The following is a 17,731-nucleotide window of genomic DNA, read 5'->3' as shown; positions in this document are numbered from 1 at the left end:
TCTCCCGGGTCTCCATCAGCGCCTGCAGCAGTCTCGTACTGTGAGCAGCGCTCTGGACCAGTGCCAGCCTGCCTGTCCTTCCCCTTCTGCCTGAGCCTCTTCCCATGCAGCTGCTGTCACACTGGGAGCTGCTCTGCTGGAGTCCTACAGCTAAGCCCATCTACAGGGGCAAAGGCTCATCCCTCACTGTGGCAGAAGCTGGTGATGCTCTGCTGGGCCAGACCTGCGAGGGGGGCCCGTGGGAGGGGCTGCAGAGGCAGCACTGATTCTCATCTCTGCTTTCTGCCCACAGCTGATCCAGACAATAAGTGTTGTGGACCGTGATGAGCCTCAGAGCGGCCATCATTTCTACTTCACGCTGGCACCTGAAGCCACCAATAACCACCATTTTTCTCTGCTGGATATTAAGGGTAAGCCCTGCTGCACCCTTCCCAGTCTTGCAGCCTCCAGGCTGAGCGGCACTGCTGGCCACGGGGAGGGAGACGGGGCGGTGGGCTTACAGTCTGTCTGTGCCGGATGGAGCTCAGGATGCTTTGGGCACCCTGCAAGGCTCCTTGCCGACCTGAAACAGTGGGACTGGTCAGCCAGCAGTTTGGATTTCCTCAAGGAGGCTCTGCCACTTTTCTCCTCTGCTGCAGACAGGTCCAAAGCTCCTCTTGTGCTGTCTGGTTAGCCTTTGATGTTTTCAGGACTCTCGGTCCCTTTCTTGATGCTAAATCTCCAACCTGCCCACAGGCAAGGAGATGATGTGGATTTACAGATGAACATGCTCCCATTTTGAGCATTATGATTTATCCCTCTCCAAGGTAAATCCTGGAGTGTGGGTCATCCTGGGGCCGCCACGTGGGTGGGCAGCCCCTGTGCCCCGGACATGTGGGAGCAGCTCAGGAGTCCTGGGAGGCAGCAGGGCCGTGCAGCAGCCAGCCCTCGGCCGTTGCAGGTTACCTGGGACGTGGCCAGCAAAGCCGGATTCCCCGTTAGGTGGTGGCTCAGGAGGGCAGTTCCTCTGCATTTCCTGAGGCTCATCCTGTCCTTAGGGAAATGCAGCTGGGCAGGGCCTGTCTGTTCCTCTGGGAAGCTCTGGGGTTCTTTGCATCTCTGGGCTGAGCGGCTCCCGATGACTCGATCCCTGCCTGCTGCTGTAACTGATGGGGTGCGACACAGGTTTTGCTGGCTGATCCCTGGCTGCTATTTTGCAAGGTCAGGCTGCATTTGTGTGGACGACAACAATCCAGAAAGGTAGTTACTAGGCTGCTTCCTATTTTTGACTGGTGTTTTGGGTGAATTTAGGTGCTGATTGCAGCAGTAAGTACAGCAGGGACCCTGCCAGATACTGGGATCTTCTCCAGCCAGATGCACACTTGCTTGTCAAAGGGGCCAGCCCAGACAGAAGCCAGCAGACCACATTGAAATGCTTCAGTTTTGTGGGTGTTGTTTTTTTCTTTTAAACCATTTTTTTCCTCTGTTTTTGCAGTTTCATTTGTCAAAAGTCTGATTTAGTTTGTTCTGAGCTTATCAGAGGAACTCTCTGTTGACGTAAGATCCTGCTTGCCCAGTTTGGTTCCGCGTTATTAGGGATAGCCAAAATGGCACTTGCAGCACAAAGCTTCAGACATAATTGTAGAAGGACTGATATTGCTTTGTGTCCTAAAAAGTGCAGCTGTCCCTGACCCGAGTCCCTCCCCCTGCACTGATGGGGCAGCTGTTCACCAGAACTTTGCTTCTTATCACGTAAGCAAGCTTTAATCCTCTGCAAGATTTTGCCCCGCACCCAGCAATTAACTTCCTTCACTTTCTCTGAAGGACCTTATCAAAATGTGCTTGAGCACACTGAGTTACACCCTGATGTCCGTCCCTACCTGGACCCATCCAGAAGCTCCGAGGGGCGTGGGGCCGCGCTCCCTGCTCTGAGCCGGGACGTCTGCCGCGGCTGGGTTGCACTCCCAGAGCCACCACTGCTGCCCCGCCGGTCTGGCAGGAGCAACCTGGCTGGGGGTGGCTGGAGCTCAGCGGGGGCTGCTTCACTGCCCAGTGCTGTGTGGGGATCGCCCCCCATTTGTTCAGCCGGGGTTCACCAGCAGCGACCCGAGAGCTGGTGTTGCAGGAGGGTGCAGGACGCAGGCTCACGCGCCACCATCTCCTCCAGAGCTGCTGCTCTCTTGAGTGGGACAAGGCTCTCGTTGCACAGGGTAATCCTTCGTGCTAAACGATCTCACAAACTTTGCGTGTGGTTCAACACTGCATAAAATGAGTAAAAGCTGGCATCACCCCCTGCCTTCTGTTCTCGAGAAAACAAATGCTGTTGCTGCAGGGTTATTCTCAGGGTGTTTGGACACCCTCCCAATTGCCAAGCGATGCTGTCTTCCACAGCAAGAGGAGGCGGCTGCCTGTGCAGATGGAGGCACCCTTCATTTCCAACGTGTGTGTGTTTTAGTGTCATCTCCCTTCGATTTTTCCACCCCCCCTTTTCTCCAGTCCATTGAGCACCCTGGGTGTGCTCACCTTCGCCCCTTGCTGTCATGGGTTCCCTTGCTGCATCCTCCTTTGTCCCCCCCTTGCCTGCCTCTCGTGCGTTCACCCCTCTTGCACTTGTCTCTACTCCTCCATATAAATATCAGTGGTGACAAACTGCTACCACCAGCCCATCTGTTTCTTTGTACAAATTTGTAGCCAGTTTTGAAACATGATTTATAAATATTGCTTTTGCAGCCAAGGAGTGACACTGATGAATGTCAGCACAGATGGATTCACTAAGCTCTTGCTTAAATCCTTCTTCTCTCTTTTGCTTCGCACCTACTTCCCTCCACTCCTGCAAGGCAGCAGAAAGCCGCCCCAGGAGGGTGACTTGTCCTCAGCATGGCAGGGATCAGCATCCGCTCGGGAATGCTCCTGCTGCAGTTCATCAGGCAGGGCAAGAGCACCCGTGGCAGGGCTGGGAGCTGGGGAGCCTGGCTGGCTACGGCCAGCAGCGAGTTAGCTGCGAGCTGCCGGAGAGGTGTCCGAGGCTCCGAGCTGGCCGCGGGGTGGAGGGGCTCCCTCGGGGGGCTGCTGGCTGCGCCCAGGGGGGCGAGGGGGGCGGCTGCTCGGGCAGGCACCTTGCTGGCAAAACTGACCCTGCAGGAAGCTGGAGAAGCAGAAGGAGTGAGAGTCGGTTAAACGTTAAAGCACAGAGCCCCGTGGCACGAGTGGAAGCAGAGCCAGGCGGGGTAGCGCAGGAGGGCAGGAGAGGATGCTGCACCCTGCCTAGGCTTTCTAGGGCTCCTCTTGGGCAGCGTGGAGGAAGCCTGCGAGGGTTTTAGGGAAAGCCCAGGGTGATTGATGGGGCAGCCTGTCCATCAGATGAAGAGCTTGCGGAGTACCTGCTAGTAAGTGGGCGTATGGCAGTGGTCACAGGGCAGGTCTGCTGCAGCCCGATACTGCCACGATACTGTCACGACACTGCCGCTTGCCCAAACCCTGCTGGGTCAGGCCCCGCTGCAGCCAAAACTGCACAGAGCGGGGATGGCCCTTGCAAAGTGCCTGCGGTTAACACCTGCAGCCCTGCTCGCCAGCTCCCAGCAGCACACGGAGCTGCCTTGGCTCTGATGCTCCAGGCTGGAGCTACGAGAGCAAAAGGTGACCCTGCAGGAGACCTTGCGTTAGCTGAATTACAGCTGGTTTGCAGGAGTCAGGCTTTTAGAAACAGTGCCATTTCCTACTTGCATCTCTCCTTGCTTTCGCTTGGTCCAAGGGAGTGCTCAAGCACTTCCCAATTCATCGGACAAGGAATAAATATCATGTGTGGTAACAACAGCCCCAATCCAGAAGGAAGATGCCCAGCAAATGAAATGCTTAAAGGAAGAGAGAGAATTGGAAAAGCTGACCTCACCCACGTCCAATTGGTGCCATTCCAAAGGCATTCACCATCCTCTGCCTCCTAACTCGCCTTTTGCTGGGTCTTTCTGGCCTGAGAAAATTGATTACAGAAGGATCAAAGGCAATTAAAGCCTGAAATCATGTTCTCCAAGAAATGCTAATTGTGTTGGAAGGGATGGTAGAAAGCATCCAAGCCCAGGAACCTGGAAGGGGTGCTAGATAATATGGAGCGACACATGGAGCTACTGGCTCCAGAGCTCAAGGGCTAGGCAAGCAGACATCCGAACTCTCTGCAGGTCCCATTAAGAGCATGTAATGGGTGACAGAAGATCTGAAAATCGTAACAATCAAATGCAAAATGTTAGGATTCAAGGATTGCCTCAGGATAGAGGAAGCCTCCTCCAGCCCTGCAGGGATGCCGTTTGCAGCACGAGCAGTGCAGATGCTGATCTGACGGGGGTGAAAAAAGGCATCAAACCTCCGCGGGGGCTGAGCGAAACGTAAGTGAGCAGGTGGTGCCACGGCTTGGCCCCCAGAGAACTTGGGAGAAGGAAGAGGCAAAAGGGAAAAATTGGATTCTTCTCCTACCAGCTGCACCCGCCTGGGGCTGGAGCGGGGCTCTGCTCCTTTTGGGCAGCTCCAGCGGCAGCACGGCTGTGGGCCCGGCCGGGAGCCATGTGCACCTCCCCGGAGCTGGTGTGCCCAGGCACCGGAGCTGCAGAACAGCTGCCGGAGAAGGGGAAGGCAGACGCTTGTGTGGCCCCAGGAGTGTGGGAGAGGGCAGGGATATCGAAATCCAAACTGGAGGTAGCTTGCTCCCTTCTGCTCTCCTAGCGCCATTCAAGACTGAGTTATGAGAAGGATTTATTAGTTCTGTCTTTGAAGCTGCCAAGAGCGTCTTTGGAGAGGGAGTATGAGAGACTTAATTATTTTATTATTCCTAGTGGTGTTACACTACCACCAGAGTATATTGCGTTCCTAAACTTCCCTCTTACAGCAGTATTGACTGGTGCCGGGACACTTGACCCACATTGGTTTCTGCCTTGTCTGGTGACTTGCTCCTCAAGCAGGCAGAGGTGCCATCTTCTGTCCATCGCAGAAGGTGATATGATGCGACACGGGATAACATCACTGTGTGGTCAGGGAGAGGGTGGCATAGGAAACCTGCGGCGGAAATGTCAGTTTGTGTAGCAAGATGGCAGTGATAGTAAATGGTTTCGCTTGGGGCTTCAGAGAACACATGGCACAACCTTTAGAGTGGTGTGACCGTAGCACAGAGTGCAACCTCGCGAGGATCGTGCAGGAAAACCTAAGTGTGGAGATCCAAACTCGTCTGTGCAGGAAAGCTGTGGATTAACGTCTGCTCAAATTTCAGTACCAGCTCCTGGGAAACACTGCTTCTCAACCTCATGACCCCAAAAATGGACTTAGCAGAAAGCTGCTACAGAGGAAGAGACATGAGAGGCTGCAGGGCCAGGCCTGCCTGGCTTTTCTTTGCAACAACTTGGGCTGTGCTGATACAAACAAATCTACACCGAGACACACATCCTGAAGCAACTGCCTGGGGTCAGCTGCATTTAAAGAAACAACAGTACCAAGAGAAATTACGTTCTTTTGTAGGAAGTTGCTTTGGATGTATTTTCCAGGATACATTTTCCCAGATCTGGGCAAAATTTTCTTCACTTGTATGGTCAAATAGCCTACATTGCATGGCAGCAGCACTGCTTTTCCTGGAGTATCTCAGAAGGGAACACAGAAGAAATTTGCAAGTAACAGGGATGTAAACACCCAACAGAGAAAACAGTTGTCCAGGGTGCCTGGGGAGCCGTGGGCACAGCAGGTGGGCAGCAGGGAGGAGGCTGGAGCCATCTCGGTGCCTGGAGGGGGCTGGCTGTCCAGCCTTGGTGAGCAATGTCGTAGGTGTAGACATGAAATTTCTGTGGATCTCCCTCCTGTAGGAAGTGCTCATATCACCCTGTTCAAGAAAGAAAATGTAGTTCCATTATGTTTGAAATAGTGTTTTGTGGTTGTGATTTTTGTCTCTCTCCCTAGCACCGAGTTTTGGGTTACAGAGCAAGACCTCAGCCCCTTCCTGAGCTCAGGTTTCTCAGACCAGAGCTGTCTGTCATGCTGCTGCTTTATTTTGGCTGCTTTATTGTGACTTTGTGGGTTCAGCAGCGAAAATATTTCTCCTTCCCATACTTGGAGGTGAGGGGGCTCAGCGGTGCAATGCGCTGACTGAGCAGTCTCAGCTGAGCTGAGGTTAGCGGCAGCCTCTCTGCGACTTGCACATGTATTTCCCCTTGATTTCTAGAGGCTGTTTCTAAAAATACAGTGTGCCTTGTGGCAGGTCCTCCCCCCTAACAGGAGCTGGAGCTGGCTGTAAACAGAAGGGGAGTCGCCAGCCTTCTGCTACATTTCCAGAGAGGTGAGGAGCTGGTGCTATGCCTGCATTTATGCAGAGCTAGAGGGGTGCTCGCCCGGGCGGCTGGGAGAATCACAGAATCACAGAATCACAGAATCACAGAATCATATAGGTTGGAAAAGACCTTTAAGATCATCGAGTCCAACCATAAACCTAACACTGCCAAAAACCATCACTACACCATGTCTCTAAGTACCTCATCCAAACGTCCTTTAAATACCTCCAGGGATGGCGACTCAACCACTTCCCTGGGCAGTCTGTTCCAATGCTTGAAAGCTCCTGAAAGCTTGAGAGCTCCTAAGCACAGCGTTTCATCAGACCTGGGCCAGAAACAGGTTGAGCAGCACGTGGAGGTACAGGGCTGTGTGCATGGGGATCCTCCGAGCCAGGGCCGACCATGAGCTCAGGCTGGTTACTTGACTGGTGTGATGGTGCCAGTGAAGGCAACCTTCCCAGGCTGAGGGCCAGAGCCTTGCTTGCTCACAGCAAGTGGGTCTGTCCCATTTGTCCTGTGGCTTCATCTCCACTGGATCCAGATGCCCGAGGCTTACGTTTAGCTGGGCTAGCTAGGAGTTAGTCCTGGTCTCTTGCTGAGATGGTGCCTTAACATTATTTATATCTCCCTGCTATGCTGCAGCAAGCTGAGGGAGCAGCACCAAATGAGATCTTGTTACCTTTGTGCAAATGATTAGCATAACAATATTTTTTTTTTCCTAGCTCATCCTTGGTAGGCAATAGGTGCACTTGCTTCAGCCTCCCTGCTGCCTGGTGGGCTGGTGCTGCCGTGCTCCTCCTGACAGCTCTGCCGAGTTGCCTCTCTGCTGGGGCCACGTGCTGCTCCAGGAGTCTCGGCCACGGTGGCAGATGTCCTGCAGGACCAGGTGGCTGCCCAGGCAGAGGGTCAGTCATCCCTGCCTCACGTAGAGAGAAGCCAGGCAACGCGTGTGGTGCAGAAAGATTGTGCTCTCTGCTGTGGGCAATGCCCTCCATGGGCTGGTGACGCTGCAGCACTCAGATCATGTCTGACTTGGGAAGCATGGGTCGGTGCTGGGCGCTGCAGCCTTGCAGGCGGAGTGCTGATATTGCAGGCAGTATTTCCCTTCTGGGGCAAACTGTCACCGGATCGACTGGTACAAACATTTGCCTTATTGCTGTCTTCTGCTCTGTGCTCTTGAGGATGTTGCCTGCCTGAAGTCTGCTGCTGCGAGCAGTGATGAGTGAGGTTACCTGGAAAATTCCCTAAATGGATAAAAGATGCTGCATCCAAAGGAAGAGTTTCTCTAGTGGACTGCAGCACAGTTCTGTGTGCATGAATGAGATCTGGTTTTGAGTATCACCCTTGTGGCATTCAGTGCAGCCTCCAAACGTTGGCTGGTGTGGTCTTCTCTCCGGTGTCCTTGCCTTTCCTGCGTTGAGCTCTTCAAGGCAGACCTGTGCTCTCAGGTGAACTGGAAGAGATGGCTTTCTCCCTGTCTCCTTTATGATGGAATCCCAGCTGTCCCCAGCTAGGGTGCCAAAAGCTCTGCTCTCCCCAGCAACATGGCCATATTCTGGCAACACAAAAAACTGGTGGGCTGAGTCCAGAAACCTGACGATAGGAAGCAGCAATCTGGTATTTAGCACCATGACAGCTGGGCACTGTTCTGGGCACAAGCCCATGCACTGCTGCCTCCCCTCTTGGCACAGACAGCCCATCTTCCTCGCTCTTGCTGCACCTAGCCATGCTCAGCTCCAGCACACGCTGGGTGGGCTTTGCCTCTGCGCCTACATGTCAGCACGGGGGGGGCGCGGATTGCCCCAGCTCCTCCTCTTCCAGACTGCTGTGAAGCAGAGACCAGCCTTGCCTTTGCTTGGCCTTTGCTGGGGTTGGTTGCAGCAGTCCTGTGGGCAGGTCATCTGTGCCTCTGTTGTTTGTACTGGCAGAGCTGGGCAAGGGCTCAGCACTGCAATCCTGGCAGACTCTGCCCAAACTGCATTGCTCCCAGCCCTGAGCAGCCGGAGGGAAGATGGGCTCTGTGCTCTGCTCTGCCCCGGCTGCTGCATAGCACCTCCGGGATCTGCCCCCGCTTCCCGTCTGGCCGGTGGATCTTCCCTGTCCCACGGCTCGGCGTGTGCCTGCCCCTCTGCTCTGCTCTTGGCTTGTCTCCTGTCCCCACCGTGCCCCATGTGCTCCCATGCAGCACCCGATCCATACGGTAATTTCCGTGGTAGCAGGCAGCCCAAGAGCCAGAATTAGAATAGATGTCTTTTCCGATGGAAGAGCTGATTGATACAGAAAGGGGCCAGTCCAGCATAAATCCGATGCAATGAGGAGAGAGTCTGTAGGCAGCAGCACCTTGCTGTGAGCAGGCCAATCTACGTTTTATTAGATAAAGACTGCAGACAGTCAGCAGCTACTTCTGACATCTGGCCACAATTGTTCAGCTACTATTCAATCCCTTCCTGCCTGCTCTGCTGCTGGCTGGCAGCGAGTAGCACACGCGAGCAGGGAGCCGAGCTGATTTTCAGTCCCTGTTCCTACCCTCTCTGCTCCAGGTCGCCTGTGCACAGCTGCTGCTTGGGTTCATCTCTGGCGCCAGCGCCCTGGAGGGGCCCATGAAGTGGCCGTGTTAATGGGATCGTAATGGGTTATGCTGTGCCGGCTGAGCCCCTGAAACAGCAGGGTTTTAGCAGACGGAGAGGAGGATGGCTGGCTCGGCTGGGAGGCTTGGAAGGAGCTCTGCCTGCTCCTTCAGAAGTTATAAAGGATCCTAGGGGTATTTGGTGCTCCAGCTGAGCCAGGACCCTTCACCCATGGCTCTCAGGTTTGGAAGCAGTAACTGCTTTTGCAAGTTCAGTGCCATCTGCAGACCCCTGCCTGCTCTGGACTGAGTGGGCCAGGTTGGGTCAGGAGGGGGTCTCCATGTCAGCAAGAGATTTTTATCCCGATTCCTGCTCTGTGCCACTCTCAGAGGGTCTTCTGGAAGAGGTGGGGTTTTTTCCCTCTCTCTGCTCCGACTGCATTGTTTGTCAGCACAGCTCAGACACCTGCGTGCTGTTGTTCCTGTGTCGGGTTCACCGTGCCCTGGGCGTGCTGGCGGGTGAGACACCAGGCTGGCCCCAAGGTGCCCAGTGAAGGGGCACGTGCTGGAGCGGATCTGGCCACCTCCGAGTGCTCAGGCTGCTGAGGGGCTGCAATGCAGGGGAGCCATGAGCTCACTCCCTGCTCCCCTGTGATGGAGAGGAGGGAGGCCCCATCCCCTCTCTGGGTGGTTGCTGGATTTGGTGTACGAACAACCGCTGTGCAAGCAGTAGCAGCCCACCAGCACCCTGAGTGTTCATCTTGAGCGTGGAGGAGCTCACAGCAAGTCCTGCTGGCTGTGCTATAGGAGTGACTTTGCTGTGGGTTTACTTGTTCCCTGCAGACAACACAGCTGCGGTGCACACGCAAAGAATGGGCTTCAATCGCCAGGAGCAGGATGTGTACTTGCTCCCCATTTTGGTGGTGGACAGAGGCCCCCCGGCCCTCAGCAGCACAGGGACTCTGACCATCCACGTCTGCGGCTGTGACAGCAACGGGGCCATCCAGTCCTGCAACAGCACAGCCTACGTCGTATCAGCTACGCTGAGCCCCGGTGCCCTCATCGCACTGCTGGTGTGCGTCCTCATTCTGGTCGGTGAGTGTCCGCCTGTCCCCCGGCCTCCTCCCGTCCTGTCCTGTCTCCTCTCCATCTAGCATCACACAAACGAGCACAGGCGGTTGCTGTGGGCACGGTGCAGGCTCCTCTGCCTCCTGTCTGCTTTCTGGTAGCTGCAGCATGGGGGGGCAGGAAGCCCGGCCCCCTGCCAGCGGGGGACCATCGGGGAAGCTCCCATGTTTGCCCCAGCTCCCGCGCGCTGGGCTCAGCAGGGCAACCAGAGCAGGGCTGTGTGCGTGTGGGAAGGGGCTCTGAGAGAGGGGTGTTGCAGTGCCCTCAGGTTTAGCGTAGGGCAGTTGATGGACACTGCTGCTGAAAGCCCTCCGGCATCGGCGCTGGCTCACAGCTGGCTCCTGAGGGCTGTCCGGACATCTGCAGAAGCCAGCGCCTTGTTCAGTGAAGTCTCGTCTCCTTGGCACATCTCTGCTCCCTGTCTCCTGCTGTGCCTCCGTTTAGAAAACCCTTTCCCACAGGGTGCACTTTACACTGGTTTCATTTTCCAACGCAGTGCAAACAAATTTCTGCCTAATTGCCCAAATGAATAAAGTGCACATCGGTGCTTTAAAGGTGATGGGATGAATGGATGATGATCCAGGACACATCTGCGGCTCGTTGCTCAGGCTCTGTGCCATCTGCTCCACATTCACCCTCCCAACATTTGGCTGCTGCTGTGATTCATGCACCCCCTTTTCCTACTCATCTTCTGCAGAATTCATCCATTTGTCTGTCCAGCCGTGCATTCATCCATCTGTCCCTCCTGTCTCAGCGGTCACGCTGCATGGGAAAGGATGCTCCTGGTCTGCACTGGAGCCTGGGCAAACCTCTCTCCCAGCCAGTGACACAGCCCAGCTGCTACTTGATGAGCCTGGCTGATAGGAACCGGCTGACATGCCGGCGGTCTCGGCTGCGGGGCTCCCCATGCTGGAGGGTGCTGTGCCTCTGCACCCTGCCGCCGAGCATGGGCCGTCCTCGCCCCTGCGGGAGCGCAGCTTGCACAAGCCCCTGTGCCCGTCTGACCCCCTCTTCCTTTCCCAGTGCTGGTCCTTCTGATCCTCACACTGAAGCGACACCACAAAAGCCACCTGACATCTGAGGATGATGAGGACATGAGGGACAATGTCATCAAATACAACGACGAAGGGGGTGGCGAGCAGGACACAGAGGCCTATGACATGTCAGCCCTGCGCAGCCTCTACGACTTCAGTGAGATCAAAGGCGGCGACGGAGGCGGGGGGCTGGGAGAGGGGGGCCCAAGTGGAAACCCGGCCTCTGAGCTCCATGCCCTCCCGCAGTGGGTGCAGAGCCCGGACCTGGACTTCTCCGTGTTCAGAGACTATATCTGCAAGAAGGTGGAGCAGGCAGACGAGGACCTCTCCGTGCCACCATACGACTCGTTCCAGACCTACGCCTTTGAGGGCTCAGACTCCCCCGTGCCCTCCCTGAGCTCCATCAACACCTGGTCCAGCGGCTCGGAGCAGGACTTCTCCTACCTGGGGGGCTGGGGGCCGCGTTTCCGGCAGCTGGCAGCGCTCTACGCTGGGCGCAGGGGCGAGGAGGACAGTGAGGATTCCTAGCCGTCCCGCCAACCCCCTGCGAGGCTCCCGGCGCCTCCTGGACCGGGGCGAGGTGCAGCAAGGGGACAGCGTACGGCTGCGGCCGGGCTCCGTGGCTGCCAGAGAGGGGCTGCGCTGTGGGGCCGGGGAGCACCAGGCGACGTGCTCCTTGGCAGCTGCCTCCTGTTCGGGGTGCCTCTGCACCCACACGGCGAGGCTGGAGTGCCCGAAGGAGCCGCTGTGGCCGTCATCGTCTCCTTAATACCAGTCTCCATTAAAGCACTACGCATTAATTTAAGAAAGAGAAAATCTAATTCAAGAGAGTTAGGAGGGGGTTTCTCCCCCACAAATTATCATTTAAATAGATCTGTTCAGTGAGCCCAGTTCAGGAGAGGAAGAGCAAACCGGGAGCCTTTTGTTGTCTAAATTGTTTTTGTCACTCGAGTCAGAGCATTTGAAGTGCTTTGATTTCTTTAAGAGCTTTGCTTGCAGAGGGAAACAAGCTTTTAACTTCTGTTCAGCTTTTTCCCCCTTAGGTTTGCTCGCTTTTTGGAGTCCTCTTTCTCTCTGCGCATGGGCTCCTCGGCAGCGCCCGGCTGCTGGCACAGCATCGGAGGGAGCATGCCGCGCTGGGGATGCACGTGCTGGATGCGGGCTCCGCAGTCACGTCCTGCACGGAGCAACCGCTGCACTAGAGTTCATTTCAAAACACGCTTCACCTCTAAGCTGCAATTGCTTTGCCTCTCAGTTCTTAGACCTTTCTTGTGGTTATCAAAGATGCTTGTGATTTGAAGGGGCTCTTCCTCCCTGCACAGCGAACATTGTCTGCGAGGTCCTGATGTGCCCCACTGCCCCGGTGATGGACGGGGACATCCCGCCCAGCACCGAGGCATGGTGCTGTGGCCTGACCCGCAGAGCAGCCGGCGGTGCTGGGGAGCGCCGTCGGAGGGGCACGGAGTGGCACTCCCCAGGTCGGCTCTGCCAGCCCCTTGGAGCAGGCTGGGCCCGGGTCTGCAGGGCTCTTGGCCAAGCGCTAGCTTTCTACCAAATGGCGTAGGCTGCGCAGGGCAGAAGGCACACCCTGGCCTTCAGTGGTGGGGGAGAGCTGCGTCCCGGCTAGAGGACCCTGCTGTGGGGTGCGAGAGAACCCCAGCCCCCCAGTCTGGAGGGATAATTCCTGCTTACACCCAGCTGACAGCAAAGCATCACCATCGACAATAGAAAAGCCATCCCCAGGACATGTGCGTGAGGCCACATCCTGCTGGCACTGCTGCGCAGCCGAGCTGGTTGCTGCAGGCTGGGCAGAGGGTCTGTAACACCGCAGGGCACCCGGGGTGTCCCCACCGTGGAACAGCGTCCTGCAAGAAACCTGCATGAGCTCCTTCAGAGGGGCCGCCTTTGCACAAAATCTCTGGTTTCAAGAGGCAGGTCAGGAGGAGGCCGGCGGGATGTGCCATTGCTCCTCGGGCTGCAGATGATGCTGGAGGAAGGCGCTCAGTGCCCTGTGCCTTTCCAGCCTGCTGACTTCCCCCAGGGTAAATTGAGCAGCACGTTGAGCGATGCCCGCGGGCAGCTTCTCAGGCCATGCTGGCTAGTGCAGCTCCTTATCTGTTCATGTTGGAAAAAAAAATCAATTATATCATTGATAGGTAACTGATAAGGTCTCCCAAGGCCTGACACATCCTGGGCTTGTCATTGGGTTTGTCCTTTTAGTTTAGCCACAGTGTTTTCTATCCTTGGAGAAGGTTTAAATGTAAATGTACATGTGTGTTCATTTTTTACTGTGTTTTGCTTCCCGGCTGCTGGTGTTGGTCGTTTGGCTGCAGAGCAAGACCTGACAGCGGAGAGGGGCAGGACGCGTCTTTGCTGTGGCTCCTGCCCTCAGCTGCTCCTGCCCGCTGCCACCACGTCCACCCATGAGGGAGCTGCAGCTTGGCTTTCGTGCTGTGACCAGGAGCTGCTCGCTTCTCAGGGTCTCTCGGGTCCCCCTGCAAGGAAGCGGCAGATGCCTGCTGCTGGCACCCGCACCCCGGCGTGCTGCTGGTTCACTGTGATGATGCTGGGGAGGCAGTGGGGCCAACGGGCTGCTTCGCACTGGCCCTCGAGTGCTGGTTCTGGCCATGCCACCTCAGGCAGGTGATGCCCCGAACCCCGGAGCAGGAGAATGGAGCAAGCCCTCTCTTTCCTCAGGAATGTGTTCGTGTTTTCCCTCCGGGCTAAAGAGCTGTGCCGGAGCCTCTCCGGAGCTGGCCCTTCCTCTAGCAAAAGTGTTGTGCAATAGCAGGGCTCTGTCCGTAGGAGATGGGGTCTGACAGGGTACGTGTTTAGCAACCCTCCCACCGGGTTATTTCCCATCCCTGACCAGCCAGTCCTCCCCAACGCGCATGCACGCACACTTGCGTTTTAATTTCTATCCCACCTGTAAATATGGGAGGACCGTGGTGCCGAGCGAGCCGGCCATTCCGCATGGCACTGCCCCACGCTGCCTGCCCACCCACACCTGGCAGGAGGAGCTGGCAGCTGCCACAATGTCTGATGGAGTCACTGGTTTTCTTTCTCTACCCAAATGAAATTAGGAGGTTGCTTTCCTCACCCTTGTTATTTTTTCAAGGTCTTTCTAGGACCTGGAAATAAATTATTTCCTTGTCGTCTAGCATGAGTCTTATTTGTTTATTTTGTCTTGTTTTGTTTCCTCATATTGCACTGTCAATGTGGTCCCATCAGTGCCTCCCCAGAGGGACAGGGCTGGCTGCCCTGCCAGCAGGACGGGCCGCGGCACAGCCCGGCGCAGCGTATTCCCTGCTGGGAGCTGGCAGCCAAACCGCCTGCCTCCTGCAGCAAGTTCCCACTGGCAGGACGCTGCTTCTCTGGCTTCTTCCCATTTTTCATTGAAATGCTCATCACAAAGAGCTTCTTCAAGAGAAGGGTCAGTTTTTCTGTCTGAATGTGAAGGAAATTATGAAAAAAAAATGCCTTTGGCTTTCTCCACGTCTTCAAGAGGAGAAAGTTGGGTTGTGCTTTGAGTGCGTGCTCCAGGCTGCCTGTGGTGCCTGCCTGCCATGTCTGCTCCCAGCAGGAGCCACCCCAGCACCGGGGTCCGGGGTCTGAGCCGCCGCAGCCGGGCACAGGCTCCTCAGCGCGGCCCCAGAAGCACTGACCCGTGGGAGAGTGGCAGCAGCTCGCCCTGCAAGGGGGTCATCGTTCCTTCGTCCTGCAGAACAAGGGCAGAAAGAACAAGAGGCAAACTTCACGCCAAACAACGAAAGTCTGATGATGCATCCTCATGATCTTCCTGTCTCAGCCAACAGAGTTCCTTAACGGTCTTTAAAAAGTGCATCTTTAGTGTTGTTCTCTTGAAGTCGCAGCCAGCCTTGTAGCTGACCAGCTGATCACTCAAAGCACGGATCCTCCTCACGTACTTCTTCCCAGCTTCAATACGGCTGGGCACTGTCAACGGGTTTTGTTACCATGACCCGTTCTCATGTTGGTAATGGTGTGTATTACAGCAGTGTTCAGTTATTGGCTGCAGCAAAAAAATCTCCTTCATACTCAGCTTTAATACTGAAATGATGCAAATAAATGACACTCTAGCCTGACCACAGATAAATCAATTGCTGGTGGTTTTCTTGATGGCAAGGGACTGGGGAACGAGCAAGGTGTTAATGGCAAACAAGCGTGAATGTCCCTGGGCCCAGGAAGCCTCGTCAAGGTGTGCAGCTGCGAATGCTCTGGCACCCGTCGGTGGTGGTGGCATGCTGCAGAGGGCTGGATGTGGCACACAGCAGCTGGCTGGCACAGAGAGAGGGACATGCGCTAAACTCTATGGTGGCATCAGTGTAGGTCAGCAGATAGCACAGGTAGAACTTAAACCTCTCCATAAAGTGACAGTCATTTAAATAGCATCTTGCAGTCCTCGCTCCGAAACAGGCTTATTGATTCCTGAGGTCTTTAAGCGTTTCCGTATCCTTTACCATCCCTGTGCCGCCATTCCCATCCTGCTCTCTTGATCATTTACTAAATGTTCTGGAAGAAGCATCTGGTGACCTTTGATGACAGCAGTTAGTGGGATGCTGTAACAGAAGGGAGGAGTCTTGAGGCCAGAGGGTTTTTCAGACGCACAAGGTGTGCTGCCAGACCTCAATGTATGCACTATTTTTCCTTCCACAGTTGCAGCGAGTGCCTCTATACCTGCCAGCCTTGAGGAAGCTTTTTTGCGAGCATCATCGATAATTGCCCACACACAGCACGTGTGTCAGCAGTGCACTCACAGCTGTATGCTCCAGCAGTTCTGGACACGTGGGCCAGTTGCTGTTTGCAAAGAGCTACTGATGGTTGCTGTGTGTTTGCACCCCGGGTTTTCAGCCCAGGTCCTTCCCAACAAGAGCTCTCATGTTCCAGCCACAGCCAGCACAGAGATGTGCTCTCTTTGAATCCTGCTGTCCAACTTCAGGCACCCAAACAAGCAGCCTAGCTACCTTGGGACTCTGGGGATCAGGTGGGCTGGATTGCCCTAGGAACTCCCCATTGACAGAGGAAGCGCCTGCAGTTAGTGTGCTCCTAACAAAGGAGGTAACAAGTGCCTAGCATTGAGTGTCATGAGCCTGGGCCATGCAGAAGGATTTGCTTCTTGATATTGTGGAGGAATGGGGAGAGCTCAAAGCAACAAATTGCCAGCCAGAACCAGACCCTTAACTACAAAAGAGGAAGATTATTGAGAGCTCTGATTGCAGAAGCATCTGTGAAGATGTTTTAAGAGCTCCATGCCCCCCCAACACAGCCCCTTTTGAGGAAATTTTTCTATAGCAACTTCTCTCTCTTCAGCAGTTGCACAGCAGCGCCTGGCTCCTTGCAGGGCAGGGCAAGGGCAGGTTGCTTCTGCAGGAGAGGAAGTCACTCCTGCTCTGCAGACTGGTGTCCAGTGACAGGACTGTCTCAGATCCAGGGGCTGAGCTGGCTGGCTAGGCAAACCCTGGGGCTACTCTGCTGGCAAGTGTGGAGTGAGGATGCTTCTTGCAGGTCAGTTTTCTCACATCAGAGGCAGCCCTGGGGGTGTGGAGCACGCAGCACCATGGGCCAAGGGCTCCCAGCTCATTAACAACACCCGCATTTGTCCGTGTGGAGCGGGGTAGTGGGTGCACAGAATAGGCAGAGGCTGGGCAGAGCGGGCTCCTGTAGGAGCAAAGCGGGTGCATGCAGAGGTGACTGCTGCGTGCTCAGAAGGTGATGGTGGCAGTCGGAACCTGGCTGTGCTGCGCCCTGTGTGCTGACGCCTGCAGCTTCAGGTGTTTCTTGCCTGAAGGAAGTCTGCTGCAGCCAGCTGCTTTGCAGGAGCAGAGTGCAGCAGCCCCAGTGGTGCTGCTTTGTCTGGCGTTTTTGCCAAAGAGCGGCTGCTCCCTGGGTGCCCTGGCTCCTGCGGTGCTCCACGTCCTTCCACAGGGCTCCTGGCACCTGCATATGAGTCACCCCCTCACCACCCCGCTCCGAGGCTGAGGCACGACCCTCGCCGCACAGGATGCAGCCTGTGGCTCTCTGCTGGTGGAGGATGGTGGCATTTGTCACTATCACATTCTGAACAAGTTCTGCAAGGTTGGTGCCCCCGTGCTATGATGGCAGCTGGATACTGCACTCCACTCCTGGCCCCAGCACAGAGAGGCTGCAGAAGTCACCTCTAACATCTTCACTCTGAGCCACCACGAGCTCCAGAAGGCAAGGTGTCCAAGCTGCCTCCAGAGAGTTATTTACAAAAGATGAATGTGATCTGCTGGGATCATTAAGGGGCAATGAAAAAAGGGCAGTGATATCTGTACCCCCAGGAGAAAAATACGTCTCTGGTAACTGAGTGCAAGCAAGGCCATGTAAGCCTCCGTCTCCCGCTCGCATTGGTAATATGCTACTCAGGAAGGTGATCACTTTTCCTCCCATATCCTCCAAGGAAACTGTTCTGTCACCAGAAAGCTGACTCCTTTAACCACCTCTGCCAGAGCTAATATCACAGCTTCCTGCATCCTTTCATTTACCAAGCCCTTGAGCTTCCTTTAGGGTTGGTAGCAGACTCTCGCTGCTCAGCATAATCTCAATTTTGCATCTCTGCTCTTTGTGCTCAGTGCAAAGACAGCAGCTGTGTCTTGTTAGGGGTTTCTTGCTGTGCCATGGTGCTCCAGTTTGTGCTCTCTCCTTGCTGTGGCTCTGCTGTCTCCCAGCCCATCCCGGGGGCGTTTCCA

General features: G+C 55.5%; 1 protein-coding gene across 4 annotated transcripts in view; it reads left to right on the top strand.

Moving 5' to 3' along the window:
• Nucleotides 1-14,077, top strand: part of CDH22 (cadherin 22) — an 86,925-nt gene extending 72,848 nt beyond the window's left edge. For 2 of the 4 annotated variants that reach the window (XM_075517336.1, XM_075517334.1), the window contains exons 10-12: nt 293-410; nt 9,685-9,936; nt 10,993-14,077. In XM_075517336.1, coding sequence (XP_075373451.1) covers nt 293-410; nt 9,685-9,936; nt 10,993-11,531 — 909 coding nt within the window. In that variant the 3' untranslated portion in view covers nt 11,532-14,077. Of the gene's footprint in view, nt 1-292; nt 411-9,684; nt 10,254-10,430; nt 10,670-10,992 lie in introns of those variants that run through there. The other 2 variants (XM_075517338.1, XM_075517337.1) reach the window with 2 other exon arrangements.
• The last annotated feature ends 3,654 nt before the right edge of the window (nt 14,078-17,731 follow it).

This window comes from Mycteria americana, chromosome 14 (assembly GCF_035582795.1).
Source record: "Mycteria americana isolate JAX WOST 10 ecotype Jacksonville Zoo and Gardens chromosome 14, USCA_MyAme_1.0, whole genome shotgun sequence".
NCBI classification, from domain to species: Eukaryota; Metazoa; Chordata; class Aves; order Ciconiiformes; family Ciconiidae; genus Mycteria; species Mycteria americana.
This window is presented reverse-complemented; position numbering and strand designations above follow the sequence as displayed.